The 14490-nt window shown below is 41.0% G+C and overlaps 1 protein-coding gene across 1 annotated transcript in view; it reads right to left on the reverse strand.

Moving 5' to 3' along the window:
* TMEM132B (transmembrane protein 132B) overlaps window positions 1-14490 on the reverse strand; it is a 543321-nt gene that overhangs the window by 286697 nt on the left and 242134 nt on the right. The window contains exon 3 of the mRNA XM_075898470.2: window positions 9813-9959. Within this exon, the coding sequence (XP_075754585.2) occupies window positions 9813-9959 (147 nt within the window). The remainder of the gene's footprint in view (window positions 1-9812; window positions 9960-14490) is intronic.

Below are 14490 nucleotides of genomic sequence, written 5' to 3' on the forward strand. Positions count from 1 at the left end.
CAGGTCAGATGACTGCATAGGGTTCCATTTTGAACTGATGAACAAATTATGTAAAAAACCAACGCTGGGATCTGTTTTCATATAGGCCAGGTTTCTAATAGACTTACTCCAGTGTGAGAGCAGAATTGAACCCAGCTGGCTGGGTGGGTAATAGTGCTACAACAGAAGGACATGTTTGCCTTGATGAGATTCCTGAACACTGTCGTGTGACTAAAGAATGCAGTCATAGTCTTTTCACTGAGGCTATGTTTATACTACCATGGTTTTTCAGAAAAAGGTATGCAATTTGCATCCCTTTTTCCAGTACATTTCTGAAATTTGGCCCGTCTACACTGGGCCAAATTTTGGGAAAACCTCCTCTTTCGAAAGAGCCCTTTTTCCTTGGGGAACATGGAAGACTGGGCTTCTGAAAGATTCTGTCTGCTCTTCCACAAAAAAAAGCAGAAGAGCAAATGTGTTCCCTGGATGTGGTGAAGTTTTCTGGTATCCCAAAAAAACCCAACAGTCTAGAATACCCTGAGAGAGATGAACAGATTGGTCAATACATAGAACAGAAAGGGCACTGGCCTCAAAGCAGAACCATTCCCTACCATTCCAGCAGCAGGGTGAGAGTTTCTACATTACCATCTGATATTGAGTGGGATCATCAATATCTAGAAGGAAAAATAATGCTTCCCAAAACAAAGTGGATAGGGATCATCGCATCCCTTTTTTCAAAAACTGGAGTTTCAAAAGAGAATCCAGACTCTGATTTTTTGAGGCTGGAACTGCAAAAAAACAGAAAAGAAAAAAACAATGCTTTTGTTCAGTAGTTTGTGCCAGCTCAGATAATAAGTATATGTATTTAATATATACATAATATATATGTGCACACATTGTACTAATGTGCAGATGTATACATAACAGCGACAGTCACACTTCAATTCATCCTTCCTTTTGAGTGATATTTCTAGTTCCAGTTATACTCCTAAGTACAAAAAACCTCTTTAAAACAAAAGAATCTACAGTATTTACATACACACAAATACCATTTCTAACATATTCTTTGGTTTAAAGACATATATCATTCTAATTAATTTTCTGTGTGACCATTTAGATAGCTGAGTCAAATGGAAAACCTTTTCAAAAGGGGCAAAGTATATTTTTCCATTCAAAAAAAATAGAAAGACAACTATTAATTATAACTTTTATCCCAGTATAAAAACTGATTTCTTCAAATTATGTGCAGTTGGGCTAGCCTCTAACAGATAAAAAAAACTTTCTGGTGATAGATTAAATATTTATTAATGAAAATTAAAAGATATCACTTTTGATTTCTCCCTGTATCTTCACTGCTATTCTTCTGCTTTCTATTTTTGTAGTTTGACTTACCTTAATGCAAGTTTGATTTATACAGCGGTAGAAAACCTAATAGATGAAAGAAGTGTTATAGAACTACAGAGGAAATAATCCCCTAAATGAAAATAATTTGTTTAGTTTCATTAATACTATACGCAGCAGTGCAGGGAAGGATCAATGTAATTAATGTTGCTAGTTACCACAAATATAATCATTCTCATTAAAGTGCTGGTTCATTGGAGACTTAAGGTCAGTTCACATTCTTTTCTTGCAGGCAAAATCTGCCACAGAAGTTTTTCTGAGTAAATAAGATGGCCCATACTAAACAGAAACTGTCAAAAAGCAGAGCGCCCACTTGCTTGACTAAGCATCTCATTAGGGGTGCTTAGTTACCACTGAACCATAGGTTCCAATCCTGAGAGGGTTAACCGATCCCCTCCACTTTCTGAGAGAGAAAAATTGAGCATGTGAAAATTAAAATGTCTTGTGTTGGGGGGTGGTTCAGATGAGTCCTCCAAAAACTCACGTCCTGTTCTACAGTAGTTTTATACAACTCTGCTCAGCACCTTGCAGAATTAGATTCCAAGTTTCCACAGCACTTTCCCAAAAGTAAGCATTTGTCCAGATTTGTTCTCCACCCCTACTGCAGTGCAGGCTGCTAGTCCAGTGATTCTCAAACTGGGGTCCATGTGGATACTCCAGGGACAACATGACTTACTGACCCTGCTGATTAATTCCTTGACTCCCTCCTGGTAACTCCTGCAAGATGCAGGACAGGACTGGGGTGTGCTCAGGGGAGAAAGCAGAAAGAGATGGGGAAGGAGAGGAGTAGAGGGGAAGTAGGGATGGAGGGAGGTAGTTTAAGGGTGCCTTGGGGAAGAGGTAAGGTACAGGGCCTGGCTGAGCAGGGGTTGAGCATCCGTGGGGAAAATTAGAAGTTGGCTAGTGGGGGGCAAAAGATTTTAAATCAGAATGGGGGTCCTTGATGTTCGAGAGCTGCTGCGCTATGCCATGATTACCTGCCAGACCGAGGTATAGAATCATAGAATCCTAGAATACTAGGACTGGAAGGGACCTCGAGAGGTCATCGAGTTCAGTCCCCTCATGGCAGGACCAAATACTGTCTAGACCATCCCTGGTAGACACTTATCTAACCTACTCTTAAATATCTCCACAGATGGAGATTCCACAACCTCCCTGGGTAATTTATTCCAGTGTTTGACTACCCTGACAGTTAGGAACTTTTTCCAAATGTCCAACCTAAACCTCCCTTGCTGCAGTTTAAACCCATTGCTTCTTGTTCTATCCTCAGAGGCCAAGATGAACAAGTTTTCTCCCTCCTCCTTATGACACCCTTTTAGATACCTGAAAACTGCTATCATGTCCCCCCTCAATCTTCTCTTTCCTAAATTAAACAAACTCAGTTCACAACACACCTGTTAATGCATCCCAGAATCATATTTGCTTTTTTGCAACAGCATCACACTGCTGACTCATATTCAACTTGTGGTCCAGTATAACCTCTAGATCTCTTTCTGCCATACTCCTTCCCAGACAGTCGCTTCGCATTCTGTCTGTGTGAAACTGATTGTTCCTTCCTAAGTGGAGCACTTTGCATTTGTCTTTATTAAACGTCATGCTATTTACCTCAGACCATTTCTCCAATTTGTCCAGGTCATTTTGAATGATGACCCTATCCTCCAGATTAGTTACAACTCCTCCCAGCTTGATATCATCTGCAAAATTAATAAGCGTACTTTCTATACCAGTATCTAAATCGTTGATGAAGATATTGAACAGAGCCAGTCCCAAAACAGACCCCTGCGGAACTCCACTTGTTATGCCTTTCCAGCAGGATTGTGAACCAGTACGGTTATCCAGACAGTTATGCACTTCTGGATCTAAGTTGTATTTGCCTAGTTTATTGATAAGAATATCATGTGAGACCGTATCAAACGCCTTACTAAAGTCTAGGTATACCACATCCACCGCTTCTCCCTTATCCACAAGACTCATTATCCTATCAAAGAAAGCTATCACATTGGTTTGACATGATTTGTTCTTTACAAATCCATGCTGGCTGTTCCCTATCACCTTACAACCTTCAAGTGTTTGCAGATGATTTCCTTAATTACTTGCTGTGACGGGGCAGGCGCTTTGCCCGCGCTCCCCCGCACTGAAACGGACACCAGGGCAGAGAGCAGGCACCTGGGAAGGCGGGCGGATGAGGGGGGGCCGACCGCGGGGAACCCGGAAGCCGTAGCAAGGGCAGAGGTGGCCGGCAATCGGGAGGACTACCCGGCGCTGCCGGATGACGTCAGGGGAGGCGACGAGCGGGATGCCAAGAAGGGCGGGACCCCGAACGCCGGAAGGACGCCAGCCCAGGAGGTGGAGGGGCAGGGGATTCAAAAGGGCGAGTGCCACAAACAAGAGGGAAGCTCCTGGAGGTGGGAGAAGGCCAGCCCCCTGCCAGGAGAGCGTAGCACGGGAGAACCCCTGCGCACAGACCCCCGCCAGAGGAAGGGACTCAGGGTGAGTCTACCCCCTTGCTGGGGAACCTACTGGGATTGAGCCGGGAAGAAGAGACCCAGGGCGGGGCCGCGAACCCCGTGAGTGGAGGGTTTGGGGAACTCGGCCCCCTCCACTGACAAGGGACAAGCGTCCCCTGGGTCGGGGCTCGGAGAGTGGGAGGGCCCGAGCCCCCTTCCCGGCCCCTCGGATCCAAGTGGGTCCGGAGCGTGCCGGAGTTATAGGCCTCAGACCGCGGCCAGGCAGTCAGTCACAAGGCAAATACTCCCCTTTTGGGATGATGGCTCACCCGAACTCGGGGTGACCTCAGGAGAGTGGGTAACACTTGCTCCATTATCTTTCCTGGCACAGAAGTTAAACTAACTGGTCTGTAGTTTCCTGGGTTGTTCTTATTTCCCTTTTTATAGATGGGCACTATATTTGCCCTTTTCCAGTTCTCTGACATCTCTCCGTGATTTTCCAAAGATCATAGCTAGAGGCTCAGATACCTCCTCTATCAGCTCCTTGAGTATTCTAGGATGCATTTCCTCAGGCCCTGGTGACTTGCAGGCATCTAACTTTTCTAGGTGATTTTTAACTTGTTCTTTTTTTATTTTACCTCCTAAAACTACCCCCTTCTAGGTAGTTGCATTCCAGTGGTGCTTTTATATTCCTTGAAAAGAAAGGAACAATGGAGCTGTAAGGCCCAGTCCTTTTCCCACTGATTTCCAAGGAAAAAACCCACTGGCTTCCTTGGGCTCTGACATCATTGAGTGCTTGTGTAATTGGCAGCCTCCTTATTACTGGCATTCAACCTGTTTTCAAGAGGACATTCTTGCTACTGCTTTACAAACACACAATCCTAGATGCTAAAGAACCGAAACTTGCAAAAAATGGTTAGGCCTGTAAATGGGATGCTGAGGATTCTCAACTCCCACTGAAATCAAAAGGAAGTGAAAATGTACAGAACCTCTCAAGCAGTACTCAGCCCCTCACAGGATTGGGTACACACACAATGATCATTTTCTCTAGCTCCACATTTAAGTATCATCTACTTTGTGCTTGGAGAAAAAATTGCATATTCATGAATAATGGCAGGAGTTTCATTTGCCTAGCAATTAAAAAAAATAGAACAAAGTTTACTACATTCATCCCCAGAGCTTGATTTCTAAAGTAACTACAGTGTTTTAAAGCTCTGTTTAATATATAGCTTGTTCGTGTTTTCCTTCCTAGTTTCTCCTTTTCTGGTTTCTTTTGCTTTGGACTCTCAGTAGCTGGCAGAAGTATAAACAGTGGCCACTTGGAAATGACAAGGAATGCTTATTAAGTAACGCCTTAATAGCACGTATGCACACATGCATTCACAATAATGGCAAAGCTCATCTGTGCAGGAAACCATTTTTTCAGGAGCTGGTGCCAGACTCCACAGGAATTAAGGATCACCCAGGACTCATCTCCTTCTGCTTCAGGTGACCAGCACATTTCTGAAACCTTACCTTCACTAACATTAACACAGAGTGGCAAGGGCAATTAAAAACTCACAACATCATCACAATAAAATACTACCAGAGTTCTGCCCCTGGTAAGAGGATGAACAAGAGAACAAATGATAGATGCTAGTCATGTTTCTTAATGCACTATTCAGGTGATGAGGTTAATATAAGAACCTATAGGTGCATACTGTGTCTTTGAATAGATATATACATACACATATACACACACTCCCTTTTATACTCTTTGTTAAAGTGTGCTATCAAAAGAGGTTTAAAAGCTTGTGGGATGTGTTGGACTTCTAAAGAGGTGCATTTACGAATGTATTCCTAACAAAACATACTCCGCAAAGCTTTAATCTATGAATTGTGACAACTCAAGACAAAATGGATTTTTAATAGAATAAAATATAAACCTCCTGAGCCATTGTGATAAGAATTTTTTTTTAATGTTGTAGAGAAAAAGCATGATGCATTTGGCATGAAAGGAGGAAAGGTCTTAATTTAAAATATTTTAACAAACACTAAATTTGCATGCACAAATGTGAAAAATTGAGATGAAAACTTCATGATAAAGGATAATGCTCTGAGAGAAGGAGGAGAAAGATTTTAAAAGTAAGCAAATATGAAAGGCCTCTGACAGATAATGCCAGCTAAAAGGAATGGAAACTGGATTATGAATGCATTACAGTCTAAAGCCACTGTTCTTCTTACAGTCAAAATCTGATTCCATGGTCCTTCATGACGCTTATTAGAGACAAGGACTGAAGAAAACAATGGCAGCTGAAGCCTAAGTAGTGGAAAATAATTATCAGTAAGGAAAGGACATCCAAAAATATTCAGGAATACTTCAACAGAATGCCCAGTTGTAGAACTCTCACTTACGTATGTAGCTTTTACTCATACAAATAGTTCCACTGACATTCACCAGAATGGGGGTTGCAGGGCCATTCACTTTCATTGTGAAGCAGATATACTGCAAATATTAGCAAACAGAACAAGTTTTCCCCCTGAGATGACATGCTTGCACTAATGTCAGTTAGCTCAATTCACTGGGCTACTCCATCATCACACCAGTAATGTCAGAGGCAGCAAATTGAGTTCATTGTCTTCTGTGGAAACTGGCTGAGCCCTCAATGAAGAAATTATTAATAAATATTTACAGTCTTAATTTTGTTATACAATTAAGGAGCATGATTTTGTGACATCTTACTCAGGCAAACCTCCAGTTAACTTCAACAAAGTTACTTGAGGTTACTGAGGGTATGTCTACACTAGCCTCCTAGTTCAAACTAGGGAGGCTAATGTAGGCATTCGAAGTTGCAAATGAAGCCCGGGATTTAAATATCCTGGGCTTTATTTGCATCTTCCCATCCGGGTGCCATTTTTAAATCCCCTTAGTCCGAACTAACTGCCCGCAGCTACACACAGCAGTGAAACTTTAACTCAAACTAAGTCCTTAGTTCGAGTTAACTGTTACACCTCATGGTAACTCCATGAGGTGTAACAGTTAACTCGAACTAAGGACTTACTTCGAGTTAATGTTTGATTGCTGCGTGTAACCACGGGCAGTTAGTTCGGACTAAGGGGATTTAAAAACGGCGCCCGGACGAGAAGATGCAAATAAAGCCCAGGATATTTAAATCCCGGGCTTCATTTGCAACTTCAAATGCCTACATTAGCCTCCCTAGTTCTAACGAGGGGACTAGTGTAGATATACCCTGAGGGTGCATCTACACTGCAGTGTTTTTCCAGAATAATTGCTGTTATTCCAGAAAAACAATACGTCCACAGAGTAATTGCATTATTTTGAAAGAAAATCAAAATAACAGAGGGCTTTTTCCAATGTTGGTAAACCTCATTCCATGAGCAATAACGCCTCTTCTGAAAAAGATTTTTGGAAGAGGGTTTGTGTGGATGTTCTACTGCTGCTATGTCGAAATAGCTCTTCACCAGGACCATTCTAAAGTTATTCCTCCCCAATGCCTCCTGGGCCTCTAAATCGAGATAGTGCATTCACATTAGGGGAGCCTGCCTTGGACTGATTTTGTGGCTTCCCTGTAGTGTGGACATTCTATTTTGAAATAAGCTTGCAATGTAGACGTACACTAAGGGTACGTCTACACTTGCACCTTAGTTTGAACTAGGGATGCAAATGTAGGTGACTGAAATTGCTAATGAAGCGGGGATTTAAATAGTCCTCATTTTTTGAGGAGTAACATTAATTAGAACCAAAGGTTTGGTTCGAACTAACGCGTCCCGGTGCGCACTTTCACTTTTGAAACAACTGTTGAGCGGAGTAACGTGCCAGCAAGATCATGCTAATGAAGTGTGGGATATTTAAATCTCCGCTTCATTAGCAATTTCGGTCGCCTATATTTGTAACCTTAGTTCGAACTAGGGTGCAAGTGTAGACGTACCCTAACAGAAGCAAGGGATGCAGAATCTGTCTTGAGAACAATTTTGACTGAAATAGGAGCAGGACCTGGGCTCCTGTTGATTCAAATGAACAAACAAACAAGAAGCCTTATATCAACTGTACATATTCTTCAAAAGCAATAGAGTGCCACAATGTTAGCCCTCCAAAAAGCAAATTAAAATAAAGATCAAAGTTAAATATGTACTCTAAGCAACATTGCTACAATATTTGCAAATCTGGAACCAATCTTTTAGCAGTTTCTATTTGCATACTTTAATTAATCCAAAAATATTAAAACTAATCTCACAAAGGAAAGGGTCAAAGTATTAATTAACTTGAGATTTGTTGCTTTTGTATAATGTAACAGTTCAACACAAAGCAAAAAACAGTGTTAATAAAAACTAAGTTACTGTGACAGGTATAATTTCATGGATTAGTGAAATGTATAACATAAAAATTTTCAGTGTTCTCAGTTTTTGCTTTACTAAAACAAAAATTAATAATTTCAGTTCAGTTCCTTTTAAACAGATTCTTTGCAGTAGAGAATTATATTAAGTTTTTTCTTTAACCTCAACATTTTCTCTAATATGTGGGGTGAGTATTGCTCTAAATGGAACTTAGGCCACAGCTACTGTACTAGAAAGTCTCAACTAATATTTATTTGAGGTCAATATTGAACAACCCTCTTGATTGGTAATCAGAGTTCATTCAGAGAAACCTTGATTGAATTTAATCATTGAAGTTTTCATAGATCAAATCTCCATATGGCAATTGTAATTCCAGTGTAACAGTAGTGGTTCTTATCCCAGTCAAATACCTTGCACTGTCAGACAGCCTTCTTAAAAAAGGCCAATGTGTAGCTTTAGCACAGAAGTCACAGGGAGACTTACTGAAAAAGAACTGAATCAAAAACTAATTATACAGCATCCAGCCCATGCGTTAGAAATAGGTGAAGTATAAGAATGGCAATGATAATTGTTACGATGAAAAATGAACAACAGCAAATTGAAAAAAAAAGCTAGAATTTTCCTTTGGCCTCCAAAGGGAGAACTAGATTAATCAGGTCCTAAAATTTGAGTTTACCACTTTTGGGGGGTTGGAGGGAAAGGATGAATTGAGAAGGTAAGGGAGAGGAAGTTCAAGGAACCAGGTACGGATAGAAAATTGTAATTGAAATTTTGCAAGAGAAAACTCATTGACAACTTTTTATTTAAATATCTATCTGCAGTGTTTGTTCCTCAAATACAGCACGAGAAATAGAATGTGAAACTTGCAAGAAATTGAATCTGAAATCCAAACATTCAATAATAATTTCCCTGAGTTTGAACAGACACTATCACCAGCTTTTCTTCCTTAAAAGGATCTTCAGAGAAGGACAGATGCAGAAGGAAGATTCTCAAATTGAAAGTCTGACACCGTTTTGTGACTAACTACATATAATACAGTTTTAGGTTACATATGCTTTGTGTATTCTAAATATAGTGTAGCAGCAAGAGTAATTGATTGTATTATAAAATGCATACTTTTGACTAACAATTTAAATTCTCATTACTTTTGATATCTTTGGGTATAGTTTCTTAGAACATCATCATCATAAATATATATGGAATTCACGAGAAATCTGAGACATCCACAGATATTCTGTGGTGGTAATGAATGATACTTGATAGCTATTACTTTTATAGCTTTTCAGAGAAAAGTGAGAGCACTGTCCTACATGCCATTAAGTTATTCTTAGTATTTCTCCCATTTTAATCCACTTATTGCTGTTGGCTCTTTTGCCGGAGGCACTTATTCCCACCATCCCCCAATAGGTAATACAAGAGAGGTAATTTCTGCAGCATCAAGTAAAATTAGGTTATTCACTTATGAAGCACTGAAAAAAACTAAAGGTCTTGTAAGATAACATAGAATCATGTTAGAGCTTTCATGAGGCTTTAGAACTGAGGAGAGTAGTGAAAGGACAGAAGTACTTTCAAAAGCAGCATCATTTATAAAAGGGACTATTATTTTTCTTACTAGACATCACATCTACGGTGGCACATCAAATAGCTTACCTGCTTTCTATGTTTGGATCATTACGCACACAAACAACAGAGGCAGTGGTCTGTTCCCTTTCGTTGTCTATTTCTTGTTGAATTCCCCATTGGTCTGCATCACTGACTCTGATGGCCATTATCTTCACACCTGGTGCTGCTTTAATTCTGTTGGGGAGCAACAGAGATGGTTTTAGATATAAACACCATGAAAATAAACCCAGTGAGATAAACAGGAAAAACATAATAGGAAATGTTCCTCCTTGCATCCCTAGTAAACTGAGTCATGGAGCTGTCAGTCACTCTGTCTTAAAAATAGAAGTGATCCATTTATTTTACACACGATTAAGTATGTGTTTCATTATGTGCAAAGCCAGTTAGTTTCCAATATAACAAGAATAAAAGCACTTTCTGCTTCAGTGGCACCAGTTTGACATAAATGAAACAGATGTGACTAAGCATACGTTGATTTAATTTGTTGTATTTGTCCTTTAATTTAACCATGAGAACCATAGCAGTGTGGAATACCTAGATCCTCATGTTTATCAAGCTGTTGGAGTAAGGAACATGCTCAAGTGAAAGAGCACAACAAAGGGGAGAGGCAGAGACACATCTTTTATTGCCTTGTCACACAGAGTGGATTATAAAATGAAAAGAATTACAGAATTGCATTTGGATCGAGCATGGATTAAATGGTTACAAAAAAATTTGTCACGTTCTGTTTGCTACCGAAATTAGCAAACCTGACTAAACTTTGTTTTTCTCACACACACTCCAAGGGTTGACACAGCTTTTTTTTTTCTTTTTGCACAACTTCCAAAAAAAAAATAAAGAATTTGTTCTGCAGTTCCATTCTATAAAGAGATTTAAAAAAAATGGAAAATAAACTTGATTGTAGCAGCAGGGATTTTGTTTGTACTGTTCAAGTTCTGTAAAACAATTCTGGGATTTCCATGGGAGCACTGAAAATATGCTCAGACTACACTTCAGCTGAAAGCACTACAACCATGCTGCATCACCGCAACTGGGACTTAATGAATTATAAGTAATGCCAAAAGGGACCTGTAAGTTTTATAGTGGGATGAAACAGCACTGCTGAGGCTTGAAATGTTACTTAACTGTGAATTGTGTCCCTCTGCATGCCAAGTGGCCTATCAGTACTAGCACTACACTGAAAGCTATTTACAAATAAGCACTAGCAGAGTTTGTGATTTTGGATCAAAGAATCTTCAAGATCCAGTGGAGGGAGCTTCCATTTAGATTGTTTTAATTCATTCTGCTTTTATGATACACATTCTCTTTTCCCTTACAAGCCTTAAAAAACAAGGCAGGCCAAATTCATGCCTAGCACACCACCTCTAAAGGTAAAAGAATTCCAACAGGGGACTCATTCGACCAGATGTGCTTCCCTTGTGCTTCTCCACTTGTAGTCAGATCTCTGAGCAGTCTCTCACAGTGCCAAAATGGCATTTTCTTCTACCCCTTTTTCAGAATTTACTAGGCATGCATTATACTGAGCAAAATCCTCCTCTCACTGTTAGCATCATGACTCCATTGACCTCCTGACTTGCACCAGTAGAAACTAGAAAAGAATCAGATCCTTGTCTGATTACTGGGGAGGACAAAGATGCAAAAAGGAGGAAAGCAGGATTTGGGCCTGTATCTTTATTGGACTCACCAGACTTCCTCCACGTGTCTGATTTTAATGCTTTCTCCTATATAACCATTTCCCTAGATTTCTTAACTCCTAAATGTTCACTTTCTTGCACTAAAAGCTGAACCTATTTTGATCAATGTATCCTATACCCCAGTGATGCAGGAGATGGCATCTCCACATGAGTCATCACTGCTTCCCAGGAATGTTGGGTGGGGCGTTAGCTTTTGTCCATGTTGCAGCTGCCCCCTCCTCATACACCTTGTAATGCCCACTTCTCTGCATCTCCCACACTAGATATCCCACTGCTCCATGCTGAGGAGATCTAAGGACACTGGTATGTATGCAGCAGCCTCAAATGCCCCTCCACCTCTCCATCAGCCTCAAGACAATCCTCTGTTGAAGGAGTAGTCATCAATGTGGGCAACTCTTTGACGGCTAAGAAGGCAGACAGGCCCAAGAGGGGAATGGGGCCAAGATGCCAAGAGTTGCCCTGTAAGGAAAGGGAGCAAAAGATGCTCGGAAGCAGAAGAAAGAGAGTCGTGGAAGCAGGGAGTCATGGAGGCAGGCAAAACCTTGGAATAACAAGGTTAGTCATGTGGGTCAGAGACCTAGAGGGAGAATGCTGAGGGGGAAAGATGTGCAGGAGCAAGGGAAGTAAGATGCCAGAAGGAATCAAGACAGAAAGGGACAGATTCTGTAAGATGAGGGAGGAGATGATTCTATAGAGGAATAAGAGGGAAAGGGAAGAATCTCCTAAAGGGGGAGCAGATTTTTTGATGGGGAAAGAGAAAACTACACAATAAGGCTAGGTCTACACTACAGAGTTTTTGCACAAAACCAGCTGTTTTTCCGCACAAACTCGTGGAGCGTCCACAACTAATGCGCATTTTTATGCAAGTAAAATGAAAAAACTGAGGGTTTTTTCTGGTGTAACTATTCCTCCTACAAGGAATAACTCCTTTTTGTGCAAGAGCTCTTGCACAAAAAGGTGTTTGTGGACTTGGAACAGGGGTGTTTTGCACAAAAAGGGGCAATCAAAAAAAGCACAGGTGCCCTGGTGGCTATTCTGTAAATGGCAATCAGAGTATCCTTTCAAGAGAGCGTCCATGCAGTCTGGACGCTCTCTTGTGCAAAAGAGCATCGCTTTTTCAATGTGTTTTTGCAGTGTGGACACGCTCTTGCGCAAGAAGTTTTTGCGGAAGATCTCTTCCGCAAAAAGCTTCTTTCACAAGAAGCCTACAGTATAGACATAGCCTCTGAGTATCCAACTCCAAACTTAACCAAAGTCTGGGTGGATAGAGTTTAGATTCATTTTCTATAAATACTGCTGGCAAATAGTGTTACCCCACATCCTGTTCTTTCTTTTCTAACTCTAGTGCACACCGAAGAACACTGACAATTTCTTCCACCTGAACCAACTATGGGTACACAGGGTCCTTTCAGTCAGGAGGCATTGCCTTTTACTTCTCTTGTGTCTGAGTACAGCTCTGAGCTATTTTTGACCATCTGGATGGCAGATGAGACTCCCGGATGATTCTGTCCTGTTGGCTCACCATTTGCTTCTCTCCCTTTGGGTACTGTCCCTTAACAGGAGGCCTTCTGGTTTTTGGCAGGGCTGCCTTGTTGACTGTGCCTAAAGATTTCATTTGCTGTGTTTCCGCTGTCTCATTGGGTTAGCATCGGGGAACATCTCATACTTTCTTTCTCCCTCTGACTCTTTCCAAAACATTTCAAAATCCTGCAAGATGTTGCTTGGCCTTTTTGGAAGTCATGAGAGCCAAGAAGGATGGGACAGGAAGGAAGCAAAATTCAGCTTCTCATTTGGAAAAGCAAGATGTTCAGAGTAAACAAACCTGCAGATGGATGTTTTGATCCTCTCATCCCTCATAGCTCCATGGGAAAACCCATTGTGAAAATTGGGAGAGTGAATATGAAAAAGAATGGGCAATTCCTTCCAGAGCTGACACTACTGCCTTAAACAACAGGTCAGTGGTTAAACTTCTAACAGTGGACTCAGGAGACCTTAGGCTCAATTCCTAGCTATAGTAGAGATGTCTGTGTGACCTTGGTCAAGTGACTTAGTCTCCCTGGGCCTCGGTTTCCTATGTGTAAAACAGAGATAAATAGTGCCTGCTGCCTACACCACAGGAGTGTTGTGAGGATGAATGCCAGAGGTGGTCAGAAAATAGAATTTCTGTCCTAGAGGAAATTCTGGGCTTTTTGAAATTTCCTTTCATCTCAAATTAGGACAGAAGGCAAATTTCTTGAAATGTACTGTGGACAGAAAATTCCACGAGGCCTAATCGGAACTAGCTAGTCTGTGCCGCGTGTAGCCCCGTGGCACGGGGTCCGAACTAGCCGGCATTTAAAAATGGCGCTGGCCGGCTTCATGCAAATGAAGCCCGGGAAATTCAAATCCCGGGCTTCATTTGCAACTGCGGATGACTACATTACCCCCGCTAGTTCAAACTAGCAGGGTAGTGTAGACATACCCTTAGTGCTTACCATGAGGTAAAGCTGTGGATACTACCTACTAAAGGGAATGGTAAGGCAGAAGTATTCCACAGTCCCTCAGCTCATAGCGATAAGACACCACTTTAAAATGCAATCACATCCTAAAAGCACCTGGCATTGTAAATTCAATGCCTGGAAACTTTTTCTCTTAGCTATTATGAGACCAAAAGGAGAGAAACAGCAAGGAATCACTGGTGTTGGGGGAAAGAACATAAGGAATTGAACTGCTGACCACTGAAAGGAAGTGTTTTAGTGACTTCTGCTGCTTCCCATACACTTCATTGGAAAATGTGAAAGGGAAATGTCTGCTTGCTATATGCAGGCAGTGGCTTTCAAGCAGCTATAATTGTGATGTACAACTTCAGCAAAAAGAAATTTAAAATAGAAACAGAATGAAAAGATATTTAGAAAGCTATACCAAGAATATGCTTAGAGCAGATGGAACTCACTTAAACTGATTAGAAAGGAAGATTTCTAAAATAGCTCTGAAACGGTAATTTATTTTCCCCCTGCTATTATGGAAAAGTA

The sequence above is a fragment of the Pelodiscus sinensis genome, chromosome Z, assembly GCF_052426305.1.
Source record: "Pelodiscus sinensis isolate ZL-2025 chromosome Z, ASM5242630v1, whole genome shotgun sequence".
In the NCBI taxonomy this organism is placed as follows: Eukaryota; Metazoa; Chordata; order Testudines; family Trionychidae; genus Pelodiscus; species Pelodiscus sinensis.